This window comes from Athalia rosae, chromosome 1 (assembly GCF_917208135.1).
Source record: "Athalia rosae chromosome 1, iyAthRosa1.1, whole genome shotgun sequence".
Classification (NCBI taxonomy): domain Eukaryota; kingdom Metazoa; phylum Arthropoda; class Insecta; order Hymenoptera; family Athaliidae; genus Athalia; species Athalia rosae.
Window position 1 is genome coordinate 28,284,122 of NC_064026.1, and position 25,099 is coordinate 28,309,220.

The 25,099-nt window shown below is 42.0% G+C and overlaps 1 protein-coding gene across 2 annotated transcripts in view; it reads left to right on the top strand.

Moving 5' to 3' along the window:
• LOC105683511 (nuclear hormone receptor E75) overlaps positions 1 to 25,099 on the top strand; it is a 111,230-nt gene that overhangs the window by 32,517 nt on the left and 53,614 nt on the right. Inside the window, exon 1 of one of the 2 annotated variants that reach the window (XM_048660285.1) lies at positions 12,715 to 14,165. The exons of the other annotated variant lie outside the window; for it this stretch is intronic. Coding sequence (XP_048516242.1) covers positions 13,925 to 14,165 — 241 coding nt within the window. The 5' untranslated portion in view covers positions 12,715 to 13,924. Of the gene's footprint in view, positions 1 to 12,714; positions 14,166 to 25,099 lie in introns of those variants that run through there. 2 annotated transcript variants of the gene reach the window in all.

The following is a 25,099-nucleotide window of genomic DNA, read 5'->3' on the forward strand; positions in this document are numbered from 1 at the left end:
TTATCTCACCGTACAGGTAAGGAGCTATATGTACTGGGCCTGCGAGTTGAAAAAAAAAAAAACAAAACGAAACGAAAATAAAAGTAGGTATGAGTAACCTGAATTCGGAACGCATGAGGCGATATTTTCTTGGGCGTCTATTTAAGAAATTATAACGCTATATACTCATTCTCAGAGAGTAGACCGAAATCGTGAGTTTTTCTGTCCTCAAACTTTTACTATTTCGTTTTATCTTTGTCCAATATTCTACATCTAGAATCTCGTCTAGAATGGGATAAGCAGAATATTCTTAGGAAAAAAGTTTGATAAGGTAATCCTTCTCAAGCGATGAGTCATGTACGAAATTCGATTAAATTTCGATATCAGATAAGCAATTGCTGAGTATTTTATAAAAAAAAAACAAGGTTCTGAAAGCTCTATGGTACCTCATAGTTATGGGCAGACACCATGTAAGGCGAAATAGAGAAGGAAAATCGAACCCACAAACCCCATAATTTCGATAATTCATCGACAACCCATTCCGTCAAACTTTTTCGCTCTCAAATTTATTAGAGAGAGCGCAAAATTGCCGGTGTTGAATAAAAGAGGAAAAAAAAAAACGAATTTGTCAATGGCCGTGTCTGACAAGAGCAACGGTGCACAGATAAAATATTGAAACGAAAAAACAAAAAAAAAAATCGAATAAAAAAAAAAAAAAAAGGTGGTAAATTTTTCCACCTACGTGAGGAGCTGGAAACGGTCGACGAGGGCATCCAAAAATATATCTGATACCGAGAAGATAGCACAATCGCGAGATGTGTATCTATCAAGATCAGTTCAACAACACGAAAGTCAAGACATTCGCACACACGCGACAATGATGAAGAAAAAAGTGCGACACTGACGTACGTACGTCTAATCTAAGTTGAGGTAGTTGCGAGTGTTGGTGAAATTTGTCCTCTAAAGTTCATTGGCCCCATGTAAAGCCTCCGTATCTGGGCCGTTCCTATCGACCTATCAAACGCTTTATCATAATTCATGCCAACCGGTGGTGCGACTTATTGTGACCGTGACAAGCGATTGCGGGGCTTAAATCGCGTAGCCGTGATACCGGCTCACCGTCGCATAAATTTAGGACGGTCTATGAATAGGGTTGGAAGAAGCTTACTCTTATTTACTCCGCTCACACGTACGTACATACGAATATGTGAACGTGTAACGAGGAAAACATGACAAAACCAACAGACGAAAATTCACCCCACCCCCCCCCCCCCTGCGCACGACCGCGCTCGCGTATCAGCCGAATAATTTTTTTTGCCCGGCGAGATTTTTATGTCATTCTTTTTATTCTTGTTATTAATTTTTTTTCTCTCTTTCATGTGTATCAATGCATACGTCTACGCACGTATGAATGTACGCATATACGTGTACTGGTGTATAAAAAGACGAAACTGAAACGAACAGCTGGCTATAAACAAATATCGATAATCCCTGACCTATACTGTACGCAGAGATTGCCCTAATATTTGAGATTTTCGTTTGTTGTGTACGGAGTATTTATTTATTTGCTTTTTTCAATTTTAAGAGATCCCAGAAATAAAGAAAAAGGAAAAATTTCGTATCATCTTCGTATCAACGCCTATTTTGAGTGTATAATTGCGATTGCCGCGTATTGTGTGTACGAGTATCGGTGTGTCGGTAACTTGAGACCGTCACCGTTGGTACCTGTGTACAACGTGTATGTATACCGATGTGCAACGTGTATGGGTAATAGGTACGTATGTAATATGGGCAAGTAACGTTGGGAGTAACTGAGTTCGTCGTGTGACGTCAGAGCACGGTTGAAGCGCCCTAGATCGAGGGAGGTCAGCCCGTCCGGGGCCGACGGCCTGCCGAGGTCAACCCTATAGCAACTTCTATGTAACCCACTCGCTCTTGCAAAGCTTGCAAATTTCACTCCAGGCTCTCTGTCCTACTCCTCTCCTCCTCCTCCTCCTCGTCCTCCTCTTCCTCCTCCTTACGAACCAACACTGTGCGTATATTCGTTTCGGTACATTGCCTGGATTTTTCTCCAAGTTCAGTTTCCAACTAATTCAATATCGATATCGAAATCAATGGAGGAGAAGAGGCGTTGGAACTTTCGATTATGATAATCAATTTGATTACTTTTTTATCATGAAGAAAAAAGAAATGCCGGATATTTTTTTTTGTCCCACCGTTCATGAAGGGTTGAGATTTCGGATGGAACCTTATCTTTGCGCAATTCACCAGACTCCCTATACATTCGTAGTTCGTTGTGCAGTAGGGTGGGTTGAATTCCTGAGCTGATTACATGTGAGATTACGCTTGAAGAACCAAAAACAAATTCGATTTTTCAGCAAAAAATAAATCATTTTTTTAATTGGGTTTAATGCGAGTTTCTTACGTATTTTGACCTCAGGAATCCGAATCTGGAAGAAAAATTGATCTATCTCTAAAATTGACCGAGTTATCGCCAATTTTCGGCTTTTTGGGGTCAAAAATAAAAAATTGATTTTTTAGTCTACCTTGATGTAATTTGAGCTCAGGAATCCGAATCCGAAAGAAAAATTGATCTATCTGCAAAAATGACCGAGTTTTCCCCATTTTTTCGCATTTTTTACCATAAAAATGGAGATATCTCGAAGGGAAAAAATCGTAGCTCAATTTGGACAACGGATTCGTGTTCCTGAGGTCAAAATACATAAGAAAAGTGCCATACGATCAATTTTGAAAAATAAAAATTTTTGGTCAAAATTTGAAAAAATCGTAAGGGGTACCCCTTGGAAAAATCTCAAATTTTGGCCAAAAATTTTTATTTTTTAAAATTGATCGTATGGCACTTTTCTAATGTATTTCGACCTCAGGAACACGAATCCGTTGTCCAAATTGAGCTGCGATTTTTTCCCATCGAGATTTCCCCGATTTTTCATTTTTTGGGTCGATAAATTGGCGAACGTGAATTCACAACGTGAGCAGTTTAGAGAATAATCTTTTGAAAAATTACGAGGAAAAAAAAATCTACTAATGTGTAATAAATCAGTCGAGTAGTAGGCAATCGGTCGCCTGTAATGGGTATTTGCGTATCCATTTTCATACCTTACTCCCGATTACTCGTGGATTTTGCACCGCTAAAATTCGAACGGTATTTTTTGCTATGCACCTGCTGCACCTGTGCTACTTTCGATATTAGCCAATGATAGGTATATATAGCGTAGATTTATAAGTCGAACTAACGAAGGTATGCAATATAATCTTTTCCTTTTATCTATGGCTGGTTAGGCTTACATATACCGCTCCTACAGGAGCTAACTAGTCAGGCAGCTAGCTGCTAGCTAGATTATAGTTAAACGAGGGCGAATAAATGTTCATTGTTCGAAACTGTCACGACCCACACGACGTCTTACATTTACATCTATACCTACGTCCACGCACGTACAACTTGAGATCCTGTAGAACGTAAGTCGCGTTTGTGACCACCTAACCGGATGACGTTATCCCACTTTTTTCTAATCCTGCGTCTGGAATCCCCCTCTTTCCAACGACGAACGCCGACGACAACCATCCACGATTATCTCTCTCTCTCTCTCTCTCTCTCTCTCTCTCTCTATCTCCTTCCGTTTTTTTCACTTTCCATTTTGTCAACGTACCATAACCTGCGCCATACTTCCACACTGCCGTAGTAGATTTACACGACGTGCGGTGAAAGTTAACGGAGTCTATATACGTGTACATTACTATAAGTCAACTACTGGCTCGAATTCCATTTTTTTCGCATTTTTTTTCCATACGTCATACGCGTGCAACAACGCTGACGTACGAAAGGCGATCATTTCCAAAAATATTTGTAAAAAAGAATTTCAACGACTCAAATTTCTTTTCAATATATTTCTGCTGTTGAAGTCGATTGATGCAAACATGCATGCAAATATGCAAAAATGTATCTTCTTTTTTTGTTGAAAAAAAATAAATTTTTCATACGTCCATCAGCCGCACAACGATTCCTCGAGAGAAGTACACTGCAGCTTTTTAACAACGGTATAAGTGAGAGAGAAAATAATGAAACAAACACCAGATAATGCGGTACGTAAGTACACCGTAACCTTTACTGGTCTCTCTCGCATCGTCAATTCATTCTTTATCTTTTACATGGGTATATATATGTGTGTATGTTGTACATATGTAACATCACATTTATATACGTCGCAATTTACTGCTGCTGCAGCTAGTTAAGTATATAACGTTTGATGTCCATGGTGTTGTAGACATCACATTGCATCGCGACGATAATTTACTGAGAACTAACAATTGAATTGTGTCCAAGGCTGTCCGCATAGCTTCGACTTTGTCAAATTCATGTAAAGAGGTTCTCGTGCATCGGGCGGAAAATATGACGACTCGGTTTTTTTTTTTTTTTTTTCAATTTTTATTCCTCGTTTCATCGGACGACAACCTTTGATTATTACATAATGGCATTTGTAACGTACTCGGAGCGGTGAAACACCCCCCCGAATGAAGAAGAGCGAAATCAACTATCTGGAAGCAATTAAATCGCAATTAACATTTCTCCCCACTGGGATCTACATCCCGTCAATCCTTCGAAGAATATCAACTCTCCCCGCGACCCGAGAACATCTTCTCGAATCGTTTAAATTCAAATTGAAACCCGTACATTCGTTCATTCTTTTACACGGTATATCTCCTATAGAATCCCAGCAGTTAGTTGTCTGTGGTCCGGGAAGATGAAGCGACGCGATATTTCCGATTCCATCCGTAGCGATACGTCCATCCAAAGTCGCCAAGTTGTAAACCGGTCGCACAGCTGTGAATACTCCGCGCCGCGGCGACGACCCGTACTCCGTTGAAATCGTGAAAAAAATTTTCGAGTACATTAATTTATGCCGATAACGGTGTCAATCGTACGTACGGCGACGAATCTGACCCGCCCACTCGGAGAAGTCCGTAGAATCGAGAATCTACGCGATCAATCGGACGATGAGTCGTATACGCGCGAATGAATGTGTGAATGAAAAAAAAAAAAAAGGAGGGAAAAGAAACCGAGAAAATTGAAACAAGGATTTAATCCTCCTACGTGTAATTTACACCTCTCGCAATAATTCTGGACACATACGAGCGCGTGTAATACATACCCGATGCGCTCGTATGTGTATCATGTACCAGAAACCTTGAACCGTTTTATGCGTGTCGCTTAGCCGCGCTAGCTGCAACGGCAGCGGCAGAGACGACAGAAAAGCTCCTCAGCATCCATGGGACATAAAGATCTTGGCGCGGTGCATGTCCCATTTAGTTTAATCTTCTATATACTTACAATTACAAACTCTGTTTTACAGAGGCACGCGCGCGTGTGTGTACGAGAAGCGCTCGGTTGACGGCGTATGTGTTCAAAACTTACGATAGCGTAGTCGGAAAACCTACGCGCTTATTTCTATTCCTGTACCTATATGTATACCCATACGCACGTACTACTCGCATTTAAATACATCAATCGAATGTATTGTACTAGGTACACACCGCTGTACTCACTAGACGTATGTAATTAAATCATTTATAGCCTTGAAAAGAGGTTACTATTACAATCGGAATATTAAATGATACTTAATATACAGATAAACTGCAGCCAGGATACGCTCACGCAATTACACGTTGTTACAAATGTTGTATGTGCATGCACGGCAGATGCAGTCGTGTCGCATCGCGCGGACAAGATACGTATACATATGTATACTCGTTAATACGTTCTGAATCATCAGTTTTCAGGAAACTGTGTGAGAAATGAATTTACAAAAAAAAAAAAAAAAAAAAAAAAACCAAGATCAAACAAAATAGAAATAAACCGTCGGCTGAATTATATTTACAAAGGGCTATCTACGTTGAGCGATAAAATAATTACGTGTACGTGTGCGCACACGTACGTACGTACACGCGACGATTACGAATAGCGAAACGCATATAGGTATGTATATGCGAGTTGGTGGTGCCGGACAGCGGGAATTTCACGAACGAGAAACGACTACATAGTTTTCTGTATACCGCTATCGTTGCATGTGCCACGGTATATCTTACTCACGGTACGTATACATAGGCAGGCGTTGTATATGCGCCGGTGAAGTGCATTCCATTGTGCAGGTCAGTTATCTGAAACACGTCCCACGCGTTGAAAGTGAATCGGAATGAATCGCCGACGATTCTACGTATATACCACATATTGTACGAGTATGTACCGCGTTGTACACGAGACGTCGTTATATGCCTAAATACATACCTATGTATATGTAATACGGATATAATAACAATATGACGTATACGATGATCGGGACGACGACGATGATTTGTATCGTTATTATTAGTTTTCATTCTCGTCCTCATTCTTCGCTCTTCCTACGTTGTTGTACATGCGCGCATTGAACAATAGACGCGGAGGCTGGAGGAGTTGCAGGCTTATCTTTTGCCGTTTACCACTTGCCACTTGCTCTTGTAATTCTTGTGCGTATCTGGGTTAAGGTAACAACACGTGAGAATCAACATCCCTTACAATATTACGTGCGGACGGATATCGTTAATTATTTCGCGTGGGTTTCGGATGTTCGACGAACAGAAGAGAATATCATTTGACAAATAATGACCATGATTTTGTCATCTGTCGAGATTCTACTTACTTACTATCTTCCTATGTCATTCTGTACCTGTGGAATTCAGGGTGATCGGAATCTGGTGCAGCGGAAGTGAGAAGAATTTTTAGTCCTTCGCCGGTATCGTGCGAAGCTTCAATTGACTCGATGGGATTGTCAGTTTTGAACAACGCGACGAATTTTCTTTACAGTCTATTAGTCCAACTGTTAGTTGCATCCACAGTACCTACGTGTGACTAATTTCAAGGCGGAATAAATGTAGACCTAACACAACAAACCGATAAGTCAGTCGAAGCGATTACGGTGTCGATAATACGTGTGTATAACGTGTACACTGTACAGATAATGCACTGTGACCAATTCTTAGGAATATTTGGCAAAAGTATTTGGCATTCTCCTAAGTAAACTAGAACGCTCTATTGTTTCTGACCTTGAATTAACCGAAACGACCCCGTCCTTTTTTCCGCAACGTCCTCGAAGCGTTGAATGCAAGTCGTCGGTTCCATAGTCTTCTAGTCCCGGTTATTTAAACCTAACACGCGGGTTCGAAAAATAGAAGAAAAAAACAAGAACAAAAAAAAAAAAAACAGCAATCGAGGAATAACGCGAAAGTCGGAGCTTTTTTCCGCCCGACTTGACGCCGCGACGGTGACGCGGAATCCCGTTGAGATTCTTCGTGTATATTTGCAAAAATAAAGGAGAGAACGCGAGGAAAGGGGAGAGGAAAAGAGCGAGTAACCAGGGGGAGGTAGCGGGGTGAATTCCGATTCTTTGTACCGATGAGTGCGCGAACTTTTTTTCGCGGTATGACTTGTTTACCGCGAGAGAATATTTCGTACGACGAATTTACGTCATAGGTGCCGAGCGCGGACACAAGCCAGCGGCAATAGCAGTAGCGGCAGCGGCAGCAGCGCCCGGCTGTCCCAGTGCGGGGGCATTAACCCGGGGGCCGAGGCCACGCTACTAGCTAGTAGCTGGTAGCACTAGAGAACCAACCTCGTACTTACTTACTTACTTTACCAGCAGTCGAGAGTCAAGTGAGAAAGGAAGAGGGAGAGACAGAGGGAGGGAGAGGGAGAGACCAGAAAATCAGAACTTTACTTTGCAAATAAAAGTCGAGAGGCGAGAGTCGAATACGAACATTCTCGAATACTGGTCGAGCTTTATACACACAGGTATACACGTAAATGTATTTACGTATATAGACACGTACGTAACGGATGGAATCATACGTGGCTACGAGATGTGTAGAATACCGTGAAATATACAAAGCTGATTAGATGCGCGAGATTTGGAGAAGCTTACCCTGAAAGCTTTTCTATACGCAGCGCTACTATACTCTGCACGCATCTTTGGATTTGTTTGTTTTTTTTATTCGTCGAGCTTTTACATTTTATTCGCTGAATTATTTTTCATCGATCCAGATCCCCCGATGGAATGGATCCTATTTTACGACGCCATTGGGATCTATCGGCAACCGGATCGATCGGGCGCTGGTTCCACCGAAAGATTCGCTCGATTGTTTGACTTGATTTTCACGAAAGTTTTTACTTCGTAAATATTAAATATACCTAACCCACTTACGTTGTACATTGTTAAAGACCTCGAGTGCCCGCGACCCTATTATCGAAAAATTGAACCACCGTCGCATGAATCGCGTACACGTATAGTATTATAATTTGGGTTCACGAACTTGAATCAGGTCTGATAGAATTTCAAATTTATTACTTTCACTCGACGTTTTTCTACACGGTGTTCTTTCCTTTCTTCATTTATTCTGTAATATCATTTGAGATGTTTGTCACCGTTTGTGAACACGTTTCGTTAAATGCAGAAATTCAACGCACCTTTACCTATACACGCATGTTGGTAAAAGCAAAACGAATCAAATTTCACAAACTCCTTCTCGCCGGGAACTGCAGATTTGAGTTCCTCTTATTATTCTTATCGATCCACGATATTCGCCAACTGTTAATGACAATCATAATCGTCATACATATAGCGGCGAAATGGCTCACGATAATTATCATCCCTCGTTTCATTTGAGTCTCGCGCATGTGACGTGTGTAGTTATAGGTGTATGTATAGGTAAGGGGGTACATTATGAATCCGCGCCCCTTGCTCTTTACTTTCTCTATTTTCTTTCATTCTCCTTTTTTTTTTTTTTTTGCCTTTTATCCATATATTCTCTTTTTCTTCTTTCTTCCCCTTTTCAAATCTGGTACCCAATGCAGGATCTGGGTTAGTAGGACTTTGCGTCTACTTTAACTTGCGCTGCACCGCCGTCAGTCAAAGTTCATAATATTATACTGCATATACCCCGCACGGTTCAGGTATGTCACAGTAGACCGAGAAATCGACCAATTCCGAACTGGCGTAAAAAATTTTTCAAATATAACACTCGCTCGATTAATCCCTATACACCTGGTATATCACACCGGACGTGTCGTATATAATTAAAATGATTATAATATTTTTGAAGGATAATCACTTCTCACCCCGTCGCCGTTATTATCGTTGCTATTATTATTATTATTATTATTATTATTATTATTAGTTTTCGACCGTCAGACACCACCCCGATCGATCGCGATTTCAAATGAATCTTGGTCTACTTCGCGAGACGTTTAACCCGATTCAGATCTACTAAGTGTCGCAATTTAGGACCTGACCAAATTACAGCTGATGCATCGTAAATACGTATGTATGTATGTACTTATCTATATATATATATCATTGTCGGTGTATATGATATGTGATGCATTTGAAACGATTCTTGCGCACTCGTTTCGTAATTATAATCAATATTTTTGAAAACGTGAACAAGACGGAAAACAAGAGGATTGAAAAATTTAAACTATCCGGTTGAGCGGATTCGAGTTTTTCCAAATTGGTCGAGGTCGATAAGCAGCAATGTAATCTTTTATGCAACTCTGTGTAATGAATATTATATATATATATATATATATATAATGGCGTTTAAATATTTTAGAAACATGTAATTGTTTGAAACTGTGTTAATGGGTCACGTAGTAGAGGCAGATCGAAACAAAGGTGTGGTGACCAACGATTGAAATAAATAAATAAATAAATGAATCATCCGGTTGTAAAGTAAGTAAATGTTGAGAATTCACTCGATTATTTGTAGCAAAAAAAGTGTAATTTCGATAAACCGATGCATTGTCGTACGCGTTCCGTATACGCACACGATTACACACCTTATAACAAGACGCAAGGTGCTGTGTTTAATAACAAAATGTGTTACCGTGACGTGCGGTAATATGACGTGGTTAATTTAACAAACTTCCACTCCGATGTAAAACAACCGATGACCTCCATTTTAAATTGCAAACGTATGGTGTTTATCGGTAGGCATTAACTCGTATTCTATAAATATATGCGTAGAGGTATGTGTCAAGAATTGTGCGTTTATAAGTTAGAAGGAAAATTGAAATTTCTCATCGTCACTTCATATCTTCGTATGAACGTAAGACGAAGCTTTTCAGGACCTCCCGTTCTTCATTGTGAATCGGAGATTCCTGATAGCTAAACAATCTGCGAATAGAATGAGCTTGTGATTTTATTTGCGTTCGACCAATCGCTGGACTCCAAATATCCGGCAGTCGAATGAAATATCAGTTCCTTTGACGTATGTATCAACGATCCCTTCTCAAAGGCTTGAAATTCTAGGAATTGAACGAATTCATAATTTCATTGGTGTTCGCCGTCCAATCGCTGGACATCTACTGTTCTGAGGGCGTGATAAATCAGTTCTTCTTGCATACATTGTATTTCGAAGATTCCTAATGGCTAAACAATCTGCGAATGGAATGAGCTTGTACTCTTATGTGCGTTTGACCAATCGCTGGACTCCGAATATTTCTGCAGTCGAATGAAGTATCAGTTCCTTTGACATATGTATCAATGATCCCTTCTTAAAGGCTTGAAATTCTAGGAATTGAACGAATTTATAATCTTATTGGTGTTCGCCGTCCAATCGCTGAACATCTACTCTTCTACGGGCGTGATGAATATGTTACCCTTGCATACATTGTATTTCGAAGATTCCTAATGGCTAAACAATCTGCGAATGGAATGAGCTTGTGATTTTATGTGCGTTCGACCAATCGCTGGACTCCAAATATCCGGCAGTCGAATGAAATATCAGTTCCTTTGACATATGTATCGAATATCCCTTCCTAAAGGGTAAAAATTCTGAGAATTGAACGAATTTATAATCTCATTGGTGTTTGTCGTCCAATCGCTGGACGTCCACAATTCTATGGGCGTGTAAAATAAGTTACCCTTGCATACATTGTATTTGGTAGATTCCTAATGGCTAAACAATTCGCGAATGGAATGAGCTTGTACTTTTATGTGCGTTCGACCAATCGCTGAAATCCGGATATTCTGCAGTCGAACAAGATAAGTACCTTCGAAGCTCTGTAACTTGAAAACTATTGGTCGTGGAGCTAAAACTTATTGTTACTTTTTTGTAGCAAATTTATCGCTCTACAAAAGTCTTGAAATCATTCACCGCAAAAAAAACTTTTCAATACCGAAAAATCGAGTGGAAACCCGAAAGAAAAATTTCCTGTGTTATTCAAACGGAAAATCGAATTTTTGAATGAGCAAAGCTACTAATTCATCTAGAATTCTTTTTCCAACGGGGATATTCCTCTTCTCCAATGAAGTATCAAATTTTTGGATAGAAGGAAAAAAAAATATCGCCCAAAAATGAAACACCCTGGTGTACATGCACATGGATGTACGCGAATGTGACAGGTATACCTGTGGCGTGGCATATAAGCATGAAACGCGGACATGTGGGACATCGCGTGAAAGTGTTTTTATCTCTTTCATTTTCATGTGTACGTATCGCATGTGTGTATTTGCATACGGAATACTCGTGTACGGATGACACGGCCGGGTCAGGCACACTGTAAATACGCATACGATCATCTGCGGACATTGAAAATTAACACATTCATTATACATATGCTCTCTGCGGAATAATTTTTGTTATCCGTTGACGGAAGCGACATAAATACATGCATCGTATCGAATGGTACCTGCGAGATGCGACGAACCTACAGTTCGTCATAGAAATCTCTGGCAAGGGTGGTTTTCGCTTTTCGAAAACTCCCCCCAATCAGCATTATACGCTTACTTTCGTTTCCTCCTCGATTGGTTCTACTTTCTTCTCGCCGAAGAAGAAATAACCGTCTATAAACGACTCGTTCCGTCTATTCGATCTCTTCTTGAATGACGACTACATGGTTACAAGATCGTCGGGCATTTAATTCCGCTGCGTAACCGTCGCGTGACCGACTCCGTAATACGTTTATCTTCGAACGATGCATGGGTGGCGTGGCGTGGCGCCCGGCGTGTAAGAGAAAATGTTTTACCGGTTTACACGTTTCATACACAAGTTTCACGTGTCGTGTAGCAGCAACAGCAGCCGGTGATCGTTCGAGAGCAGCGGATCTATCGGTCGCAGTTGCACCGTTACACGAGGATGTTATGGTACACGTAGTTTGTCGTGCGTGTGTACGTATAGTTTCGCCGCAAGTAAGCAGTAGGCAGTAAAAGTAGTTTGTAGTAGTGGTGACGCAACCTCACCTAATGTGAACCGTGAGTGACTTTCACCGTCGGTTCAGGGTATACACATCGTGAAAGGTGTATAGCCCGATACCGCGCGTTACACTTACGCGTACACCGCGGTGCCACCGTCGGTGAGTCAGTTCGAGTTTGTCGAGTCGTCTCTTTCCCTCTCGCCGGACGATCTCGTCCCGATCAAAGGATCGGTAACGGGACGAGTCGACGACGAAACGAATTCCGACACCCCGAAGACCGAGGATAACATCGGTCGTAAAGAAATGAAGGCGCAAAGTGCATAACCAGAGTCGCAAAGCTCCCGCGGTCGCAAGCTCGGTATCGCGACGCTCGTCATCCGTCATCGTCCAAGTCCTACGGACTCGGTCTTCGTCTTGATCGCGATCGTTTGTCGCGTATACCGCGTGTGCCGCGGCGCAGACAGTTTGCAATTCGTTTTTGAAAGGCGCAGGCGCGAGACTGCTGATATGCCGAGAGCGTGCGAGATCCCACTCGCGCTACGAACTGCACGCCATACACACACAATCACTGACTACACGACGTCCGCGACGACGGTGACAACAACGACGACGACGACGACGACGGAAAAACGACGCCGTCAAAAATACAATAAAACAAAAAACAGAAAAACAAAAAAGGAACGATTCTTCCTTAGTTTTCATTGTACACGTCGGAGGCGAAACGCGACGACGGATATAATGGGAAAATTATTTAAAAGACAAAGTTAAAATAACAAGAAGATATAAGTTTTGTTGTAAACCGTCATTGTTTCGGGGGACGTATAATTAAACTTCGCGTTAATTGATCGGAGATTCTATATTAGAATTATACGTAAATCGATTAAACGCGAATATTTGGAAAATTTTACTCACGTGCGTCGACAAAAGTCTATCTGAAAAACTTTAAACGGACCGAGAGGCTGATTCGTCGTTGATTCGCCGCTTGTAAAGTACGTCAGTTTCGTGGGTTGTTAAAAGCGATTTTTAAACGATTTTGATCCACTCTAAAATACTTGGGACTCTCTTTAATCGTAACGCGTGCCATCGTTGCAACAAGGCCGAATAAAAAAGAATAAGTAATACATTAAATAAACAAACAAACTGTATATAACGTTTACACAACTTTTAAGTGCACTTCGTTACACGCACGCGACAAAAAGCGCTGGTGATGACAGTCGAGACGATCGAACAATTAATTGAATAATAAGTTGTGCCATAAACGAGGAGAGGAGATAAAACGAAGAAAAACTAAGTAAATAGATGAACAAAATTGACGACAGAATAAAATTATAAAAAGAAATCAGTATTCGGTTAGGTATTTAAGTAAAGTGAAACCCGCGGGATAGTATATGATAAATCAAAATCGACTTATTTTTTTTTGATTTTCATTCTTCCTTCCTTTTCGCATACATATCTTTTACTCATATCGAATGACAAGTGTTCGAGATAAAAAAAAACACGGTTCGAGGGTATAATAAAAAAAAAAAACAAACAAACAAACAAAAAGAAAGAAAAAAGTGTGCTATGCAAGTTTGCGAGTTTCGCACAACCTTCGGCATAACAACGATAATATTGATAAAAATTGAAAGTACAGAGTGCTTCTGAGGGACCCGGGTATATATTACCGGGATAATTAAAGGGCCTATTTAGTGGTGGGGTGATATGATAGAGGGCCGCGTTGAGAAGTGGTGTCTAGAAACCGTGATGACGGTACAGGATTTCAAGTCCCGCGGTACCGTTGCAGAGGAGCAACATCATCATCAGCCCTCGAACGACATCCTTTCGCTACCACCGGACGAAACCTTGGAAAACGAAAAGGAACCACGCATCATTTCGTACAACCCGAACGCCGACGTTCCCGTTACACAAGACAGCGAAAATCTCCTGGGTCGCGTTTTGGCTGGTAAGAGATATGCAAAAAAAAAAAAAAAAAAACAAAACATTCCATCGTGAAAGCGATCGTCGCGATCGTCGATTCTCAAAATCGCCAATAGAAAAACAAAAATGAACGATCGGCGTCGAATTTGCGACAAAAAATAGTATCGAAATTTCGTTCGAAGTAACGTGGTGTGGTGCTCTAGAGCCCGGACCTACGCGTAGTTAGCCTTATACCGGGTCTATAAATCGCGCATAGTTTCACTTTCCAACGGTAGAGAATGTAGGTCGTCTATCCCTTCGCGAGGCTAGTTCGTTGCCCCCCAGCTTCGGCGGCCTTCCACGGCGTTGATAATTGTGTTTTTTTCCTCTTCTCTCTCTCTCTCTCTCTCTCCGTCTCCCTCTTTCTGCAAACATCTCTCTCTCTATCTCACAATCAATCGTCTTGTCTCTCGCGCGGAGCACTCTCGTTATATCTACAATAATTATCATTTAATAATAATTATATTTTTTTTTCATTCGTTATCGTATTATTTTTCTTCGCGAATCTTGAATAATTGTTTTTTTTTTTTCATTGTCAATTTTTCGAAAAATGAAAAAAAATAACAAAAATATTTCGATCCTTCTTTTTTCTCTTATCACAACAACCGAGGGACCCGAACCGCTGGCGGTCCTAGCCCAGATGGAAATTGTACGCGTTTTAGATAGCCTCTCGACAGGCTCCTCCGATATCCACGTAGATTCGCGTGTATTCGTACACACGTAGATAACGTGTATACGTATACACAACAGATTTCACAGTGACGCGTGTATGTGTGTGTAAGCGAGGAACGGAGCAACAGGGATTGATAAAGTTGTGTCGGTTGGAGGCGACGCGTTCTCCCGCTACTGGTATAAAGTGGGTCGGGGGTTCGAGGGAGGTAAAAAGGGGGTTTCGAGCCTGTGTGGAGGGGAGGGCCTTGACGAGAGGCTAGTTCGTTCACCCTGCCTGTCCCGTAACTGGGGCAAGATGAAATTAACCGAGGTCTCCCTCCTTTCCCCCTTTCCGCTTTGCCGCCCCCTCCACCCCTTCAGCGGCCAGACCCGCGCCCCTTCCAAAGAGCTACCGTCTTCTCCTATCTACCTCTTGTGCAAAACCGATGGCACAAAACTCCCTCGCTAGCGAGCGAGCGAGCGAACGAGCGAGCGCGCGCACACATTTGACCAACGCTTGTTCGTCGTCGGTTTTTGTACCAATACCGAGTAGCACCACCGGGTATAAGGTATACGTACCTATCGCGGCCTACGGGATACGCGACCGGCGAGGTTCAACAAACTCGAACCGGGTCAAAACCCCCTACCTCGCTCAACTCGCGACTCCTTCTCTCTCCCGCTAACATTATCTCCATATCTGTCTCTCCGCCTCTCCTTCTCACTCTTTTATCCACTTCGACACTCCGCGCGCTCGCTACACTCCGAAGGTCAACTATCACAAACTCACAAACTCTACATGTAATCTATGTACATATACATATACACATATGTGAACTTTACCAACACACTCCTTCATACTTTGGATATATGATCGTTACGCATTATCTCCTCTATGCAACTATCCTATCGCGATACTCTCTGGTATGCGTATATAAACCTTATATATGTATACACTTAGGTATATAAGTCGTCGTTAGTCACGAACCACAAAACACATGATCCATCATCATCGCATCATCTTCGCGATGGAATTGTTCCCGCACATCCTGCGTACGCGGTGTGCAGATTATCGTTTCTAGATTAATTCGTTCATCGGGATGCATTTCGCGTCGAATGATCGTTGTTTCCCTTTTTTTCTTCGCCAATCATTCGTCCGTTCCTCGGTTTCTTTCATAAATTGTCCGAACACACCGTTGGCGTTGGTCTTAAAAAAAAAAAGAGGGGAAAAAACTTCAGGGGGAAAGTCTTACCGATAGGTGCGAATCGAAACGAATCACGTCCAACTTCGCGATCACTCTCACCCATCGCTTCTCTCGCATCTCTATTCCCCGACATGTGCGTATGTGTGGAAAGAAAAGTTTTCTACACACACACATACACACGCACACAACTGCAGATACCAAGACTCTCGACACAAACTTGATCCACGGGAGATATATTCTCTCTGTTGGGTCGGAACAACTTTACTTTACTTTCTCCGAGCAGGTTGATCGTACGCCGTCGACGGCTCTCTGTGTGTATAAAGGTAAAAAAAAAATGAAAAAAAACGAAACGACTTTCTTCAGAAAGAGACGACGCCGTTATAACACGTAATATCAAAGGAGAAATGAAAGAGATGGTCGTTCCTCACGTGCATGTATCTGGTGGGATAGAAATCTCTCTGGGTATATAGTATAGGTACATGTGGTGGTTGGAAGAGGGTACTGTTACCTAGACAGAAACGCGTCACGGATGATGTTTAACGTGGCAGAGCACTGACCTGCCTCTTCCAAGCACTTACCTGCACCTGCACGTGATGAACTCGTGTCAGATGGATTCTCTGTTTGTTATACGTTACGCTGCAGTACAGGTGCGAAATACGAAGGAAATCAGTGAGAACGATCTTCACGTAATACGACCTGCACCGCATTTTCATCGTTTCGTTATTCGCGAAGGTGACGGTGTACCCGAGTCGTTTTTTTTTCGTCCTTATTTTCGATTATAGTTTTTCGCCGTTTTTCGTAACCGCATCTATCCCCGCGACCCTTGTTATTTTGGTGACACATTTCATTCGTTCGTATGATATACGTGTGTGCAATGTGGTATGTATTTCGATTGCGTAGTTAACGTGTTACCGTGAATTACGTCACGAGTTCGTTCTCTGAAGCACCGTTTCCGACACACGAAAAACTATAATAGTGTCCACACGCGCACACGCACACGTCCACGTATACGTGCGTAATACGTGAACGGCGTGTGTGTTCATTTATGACACGTGCGTGTGAATCCGTGTGCGAGGAACGGTGAGGAGATACGTATGCGTGTATGCGTGGATGAGAGAGACGACGACGACGACGACGATGATGATGATAGTTGGGTTAGCTGGCTAAGTAAGTTGGTTGGTTGGATGGGTGGTGAGTAGTCGTTCGTTTTTGCCGTTCGTTATATATATATATATATAGTGGCAAAAGTATCTGCGTGTGTCGAAATCGTTGGGTATTTTCTAATTGCGTGACGCCGACGCGCCGAAGACTAGCTAACCTCAAAACGGAGGTGCGGGCAATGCCCTAGCCTCGTAACGGGCACCCCGTGACCTCGATCTCGCCTCGTTTTTTCCCCTACCACAACCTGCTGGTTCGACGGAACCGCGGAGGCGCGAGAGAGACGGAGAATCATGAAGAGCGAGAGCGTTGACTCGCGATACGCCATGTGCCTCGGCGGCCGACGTCCGTTACGAGGCTAGTTCGTCGACTCGAGGATCGTCATTATAGCCTCGCGACGTGCCCCCCCTTACCCCCCTCCAATTATACCGCTTAACCGTCTCAACGCGCGACATCTGCTTTCGTCGCCCGATCATCGTCATTTTATTAATCCGCACGGTTTCCACGTACGTACGTACGCACACACGTTGATTTCGCACCTTATCTTTTTATTTATTTGGTTTCTTTGGTTCAAAATTTTTTTTCGTCGATTCCCTCCGTCTCTCGCTCGCTCTTTCGCCTCTCGTTGACGATGATACGCGGGGCTCGGTGGAGACCGTATCTGATAACAGACGAAGCGCTGCTCTCGCGCCCGCGATTAAGTACAAGTATTTTTCGCCAAGGTGAATAACCTCGATCGAGGTCGAACCGAGCCGAGTCAACTCGTACACTGTACATACGCATATATGATACATACTTTTATAACGATATCGCGCAATACCACCCTACCGACAAACTTTCCTTATCGGTATATAAACTCGACGACGACGTTAACGTCAATAACGAACACGCGTGATTAACCGCCAAACGATCGAACTACAACGTATCATCTTCGACATCGTCATCTCGATGATTGTTACCATGGCTGTTCTAATTATATACATATATATTTCTCACGTTCATCCGCGCCGTAATTAGACGCTCTTTGATACCGTATACTTTATATCGAGTAGTCTAAAGTTAGTGCCACCTCTTTAGAACGCGGATTTTACCCGACATGAGTCTCTCGAGCCTGAGTCACGGCCGATTGTCAATGAAAAGTAAAAGTGGTTCGTCCCCCTCCCCGCGGCCGCCGCCGCCGCCGCTGTCTTAGAAAGAGTAAAAGATACCGTGTATAAGAAGGAGGAGAACGACGAACAAGAAGAAGAAGAAGAAGAAGAAGAAGTAGGAGAAAAGAAGGCAGGTCTTTTGGTCCGGATGCCAACGAAAGCGAAACCCTTCGACCGACCGACCGACCGACCGTCAGAGAAATGGAGAGATTCCCGGGTGGACCAACCGACACCGCTCTATGTATTACGCGCGTTCACTCTCTCCCGGACTTTCCCTCTCGAGAAGAAAGGACCGATATACCCGCGACGTAACCTAGGGAAATAAAATCTGAGAGGGGGTTTTACAGAGACGGAGAACCGAGTTGAACTCCGTGTTATTAAATAAACACATTCCAACTCCACGCTTTTTATTGGCTTGAGAACGATTTTTCATTTCAATTAATTCCAGGAAATGAAAATATTCTCTCACTTCTTCTCCTTTCTTTTCTATCGAGTCGAGAAAACAATTTCTAAATATAATCTATCGTGTACGACGCGGTTGTGTGAGGTGATAGTTATTTTAGAACTTACCGATACGAATGGAACGAAAAATGAGGGAACTATTTTTATTATTTTTCGGATCTATTTCGCGGAACGGAAACGTCAATTATTCAACATCGAGGTCTCGTGTACGTTGAGAAGGAGAAGAATTTGAAAGTAAAAAATTAAAATGGCTGACGCTGTACGAATTACTTACTTTTCGGCGAGGATCAAAAGAGCGCGGCGACGATGAGACATTATATACAAGGGGAATCTGTACAGAATTATGGCAGACGGGGTAAGTTAGGGAGGTCGGAGTTTCGCAGGGGATGGAGCGTAACGAGGGCGCGAGCGTAGGAGTCCGGAATACCGAGGTCGACGACCTTTGACCCAGCAGCGATTCTACTCGGGTTCTTCGAACGCGCCGAGCTCGAGAGTTTTCCTACACCAACCTGTCGCCGGTTGCTGTTGCTCCAGATATCTCGCAACGTACACGTATGTCGTACATGCATATATATATATATCGGGAGGTGTATACGTACGCGATATCAAACATATGTGCGGATGTGTCAACCTGCTCCATCTCATTGTCAGTCTGTTTTTATTTCAATCCTTTTTTTTTCTCTCAACGTTTTATTTCTCTCTTTCTTCATTTAATTTTTATCACCGACAATCGTCGGCGTACGTGTGTACAAAAAGACGCTCTAATTGCTCCGTATCGTTTGACGAGAGATAAAATGTAAAGAAAAACGTTGTTGAAATATTAATAATTCAAAAAAAATAAAAAAATCCTCTTAATTAATTGACTCAGGAACTACAAATATCGGCTTGTCAATTTATTTGCCTAATATCATCATGATATCTATCGGTGACGACGTGCTCGCTAATATCTTTTAACTGTAAATATTATACACGTAAAGATATGTGTGTACGTATGATATCAGGTGCCCCAAAAATCAAGCCTCTAATATTTGGACACCATTTATTTTTTCCTTTGCTTCTCTTCTTAACCGTAAAGAAAAAAAGACTTCGCAATTTAATTACACTCCAATGATTTCTCAGAGAGTTACGCAAGTGTGTTATAATAATATGTATATGATTATTTTTCACGTTTACGTATCTATATATATACCTATTCATTTCGATATGCGACGAGAAAATTTTTAACGCTCGTCGGTCTTACAATTAGCGTTTTTCGAGCGATTGCAACGTATCAGCGCAATTAGTTTTCCTGTATGAAGTTTCGCGTTACTCGACGTATCCCTCGACCCTTCGGACCTCCGAACCTTCGGGTGTAGTACGGTGAGCGTCGGTACCGGAGCGACGGTATCGCGCGACGCTAGTCGACGCGAAAATAGCACCACTCTAGGGCCCGCGGGGAATCGGAGGCTGACCTCGTTAGCCCGAGTGGCAGCCTCCCCGGGTGAACGACCTCGCAACCCCTGACGCAGGCGCTATATAACGCGTCCCGACAACCCCGAGATGTAGCTGCTGCGAAACCCCCCCCCCCCCCCCCCCCCCTTTTGCTTTTCTACCGCCGCTCGAGTTCCCTCTCTCCAAACATTTTCTGCCCTAATTAGGCGGGTGCCCCTCCGCTCGAATTCTGCAGCCCGTCTGTCTGTACAGCTTCCAAAGTTTTCCACCCTCGCTTCCGTTTCCGTAAAATGTATGTACGGAAACACGTGTGCGTATCATACATTTTCGGCGATCGATAAGGTTACGTTCGTGTAGCGGAGATCCAGCTTCTCGAATTGTATTTTTTTTGTTAGTTGATTTTCCGTACGACCTTCCAGTAAATGACAACAAAGTTATCGCGTCGTATCGAAACGTGGACAAGTTTGGATTGCTAATTTTTATCTCCTGTTCTTCTTTCGCGCGCGAATCGTTACGGCGATAGCTAAACTTTTATCGCAACGACAGCGATGGGATTTACATCATCGTCAGCTTCGTTTCGGTTGCCAACTTCCTTTGTTATCTGTTCGGATACCTCGAAGATTTCCAAACTCTTCCCTCTCCTGATTTTGTCGAAATCATTTTTGTTAATTCATTTATTTCTATCAATTTTTTCTTTCGTTGCAACGCGTCGTTCGAAGTTTCTCCAAGTTTTCTTTTGCCCTTCTCCAGTGGCTGACTTTGAAAATAGTTTTATTGGCAGTTCGTTGAAAAGTAAGTAAAAAGGGTTTTTCCTAGTTTCGTGCCTGATACAGGTCTGCGAACCCTTTGTACTTTCGGGGGGTGGAAATAACGAGCATAAAAAAGTGAAACATTTTACCGTTTTTTATATTCCTTTCGGTCCCAGATAATTCTTATTCTCGGACTACTATGTATACACGTATATTGCTACCAGGGATATTAGGACCTTCGTCTAATCCTTTAAGTCTAATCCTTTAGGCAGATTTTAGATTTTTACAACCGCAACTACAGTTATTGTTTGCCGTGAAGTAAAATTCCGCAATAATTGACTCGAGATATTTTAGATGCTTGGCCGGTCAAATTTCTTCCGGGTATATAATTTTATTCTTTTCATAAAGCCGGTAAACCCTTTCCCAAAAAATTTTTGGCTTCTTGACTTACCCTTTTTTTTACAACCCCAAGCAATACCCACGTGGCTATAATTTTTCCTCCGACGTCCAACGCCAGAAACCCTTTTTTCAGGGATTTGCAAACAATTTTTAACCACCCAAAAGTACAGTTAGGGGGCGACAAATTTTTAACCCTTATTTTTTTTTTCCTTTACATTTTTTATTTTTCGGAAAAGGAAACCCCGTTCCGTATTATTCGTGCTCCGCGTGACATTTTTGCCGTAAATAACGTACAGGCGACATAAATTTACCACAACGTAGAAAGGAAATGAAGAAAAATTTGTCTCTACGATTTTTGAAAAATATTACATCAAATTATCTCGCTCTCTTCACATTTCTAACGCCATATCAAGTACGAGGAACGCGACGATCGGGATCTAAGTAGACGCATAATAGCCGGTTATTATTAAACGGGGTGTGTCATTAAAATTTTGGCGTTTTGTTACGTGTTGGTTGGTTGGTTGGTTGGTTGGTTGGTTGATTGGTTGGTTCGTTGTATAGTTTTGTTGCGGTTACGAAAGTACATTGTAAATGTATGTAGGCCTTTCATATCGTTGTGAGACGCGCGCGCCATCGTCCGCGTGTCATTGACCCTGAGTTTAAGAAAATTGGGCCTTCTTGACTGCGGGAGATTGCTTCATGATTCCACGAGACTCCGTTGCGAAACCAGTGGTGCTCCAAACACCGAACGCCAAACGTCGAATAAATTCGTTTTTTTTTTTTTTTATCACTTTTTCTTTTTTTTTTCTCTAATTACTACACGCGTATAGAAATAATAACGACGGTAACACCGATCCCGGTAACACGCGGAATTTTATATATTTTTCTAATTTGAAAGAAAGTATTTTTGTAACGGGTGTGACGTTACGTATCCATATACTTGCGAATACTTTCACGTTAGTTTATCGTAAATATATATATAAACTCGCGTGTGCTACGTACGTACGTATAATGTATAATGTATGCAACACACATGCTTAAGTGTTGAAAAATATTCCATTACTTTCTACAGCACACGTTATAGAGCAATGACCGAACTAATATACGTCTAACAAATTGTTTCACTTTCGTAACTTCAATCTGCAGGGGAAATAGAAATTACAAACTATTCGAATCGAATAGTTTATTCATTCGTAACGTTCTTCGCTTTTTCTTCGTACCGTTCCGTAAATTTGGCGCACCCGTTTCGCATAAAATCACCGGGTTTTGAATTTTCATCTTCTGGCTAAAATGGATAATCGTGATAATTTTTTTGCGTAAAATAGAAAATTCCAGAAAACTCTGGTTCGCTCGTTTATAACAAAATGCTAAGCCACGCCTAGTCCTTGCAACTCTTAGTTATAGTTTCGCCATGCGCCTGTATACCGTTCGCTTTTATTGCCACGCGGTACGGTTTAAGATCCGCGGTCGTTTGTTCGAATAATTGTTTCGTCCGCGCGACGACTGCGGAGCGCAGCCGTGGATCGGAATGCATGCGATTTCCAAGAGAGAGAGAGGAAAACGAAGTTTCAAAGATAAAAAGCGCTCGTCAATTCTCATTCCCGGAGAATTCATGCGTGGGTGGCTTATATATTTTTCCGGAGTTCAAGCGCCAGAGATTCCATGTACATGTGGTACACAAGAAGAACGCGGGGGTGGTTTTATCGCACCCCTTGAGAATTAGCGTCTCTGTTGCAAATACGTGTGTCCATGATGCATATATATATACACGTGCAATTCTCCGGCGGAGTGACGTCATCCGGCCGTTTTCCATCCCCCGCAGCGGGAACGGTATACGAGCTATATACGTATACAACCCCCGAACGTTACACGTCGCGGAGCAGGTCGCTAGTTCGTCGAACTCAACCCGAGGGTGACCCTTAACCCGGCCAACTATGTACGACGTTATAGTACCTCCGAACAACCTATTTCTGTTCACTGCGACCACGTTGGGCCTTCCTTTTTTAACCCCCTATACTACTAGTGTACCGCGAGTCGGTATGCGCGGTTAAACGCGCCGGGAGAAGAGCAGATACGCTGTATTCACCTAATACGTACATATCAAATGCTTGTAACTTTTCGTGACTTTGGAATATAAACCGCGTATACTTCTTACTATACGGAATTACGTCTGGTTCGTCGTTAATTTACGTAATCGAAAGCCTGATTAGTCCGTTCAATGTAATATCCAGCGATAATCTGTATTCGTTAATTTATCGACCACTTCGTTGTTATAAAACGTTATGTTCTACGGCAAAAATTTAACAAGTTCCGGCTATTATGAGACTTTAACTAAACAAATTATTATATCGCTTGTAGTCATTTCTGTATATTATACTTATTTATATATAATATACATGTTATTATTGCGGTTACATAAATTTCCTCATCGGGGATTCTGCGAAAAATATTGACCAACAAGTTTCAAGCAGATTTAAATATATCGCATACGCTCGATTATTCTGCAGCGATCTTCGCTGCATTCTTATTTCGTTTTTTTTTTTTTTTTTTTTTTCTCTCGCCCGATGTACGCGTACATCGGAACAGCGACGATCAAATTATTTGTCGATCGAATCAGAAAATTCGAAAAAGGCGCGAGTAATTTGAAATCGTCGAATAATAGGTATATACGCGTTTATTTATATACCAAATCGTAGATGCAATTACGTTTGTATGTATACCTATAATAGGCGTATTACCTGTATACTTAAATTACGCAAGTTATAAATGCACGCGGCTTGCACCCTGCAAAACTTTCACTAACTTTCCATCTAATCGGTATTATACACCAGCTGATTCTCAGTACACACAGTCGCAAAATTCGCTAAGAAATTCAAAGGATTGTTCCTTTCACTATCAAAACTAACTTTGCCAAACCTATTCCTTGCAGCCTCGGTATATGTATATCGTTTTGTCCAACTCTCGGATTCGCGTGCATTACAAACAAAAAGAGATTCGTGAATAATTTGACCAAAAATAAAGATCGAAATTTGTGTCTGTATCGAGAGTTCATATCGCATCTGATGAACCCGTTTTATTCACATCCAATTAACGACCGAACGTACGTCGCGCTGCATCTATCCGTGAACGAGCAAAGGAGAGATGAAAAAAAAAAATAGTGTGGGAACATAATTTTTCAGTTGTAATTCAACCGATATATGGTTTTGCCTGAAGGCAACACGTAACCCTGAAGCACAGGAGTAGGAATGTAATGTAACCGCCGCTGCACAGGTATATACGACACACACGCGCGCGTTCGTACGAATATACCAAAGTCTTGATAAGCTTTCACTTTTTGTCGTACATAATAATATGCGGTTGGGTGTAAACGAAAGCGCCACGTGCGTATGCGATGTAACCCATATATATATATATTTATAGGTAATTACTTCAGGGTTCTCGAAACCTTTTTTTTTTTTCTCTATTTTGTCCCTCAAACCCTTTGGATGCCCATCTATTTTATCAGAGATTTGTAGCTACGACGAAACATGTGAATTGTCGAGCGTTTGCCGCCAAATTTACCCAAAGGATTAACGATTCTCCGGCGTCTCATAGTTTCATCTTCACCACGTGACGTTTTTGGCGTTGATTCGTCGGAAATGCGGCGGAAACGAAAGAATTACGCCCACGGGGTTGCGACCCCGTCTCCATTTTTTTCGTCTTCCTCCATTTTTTTTCGGT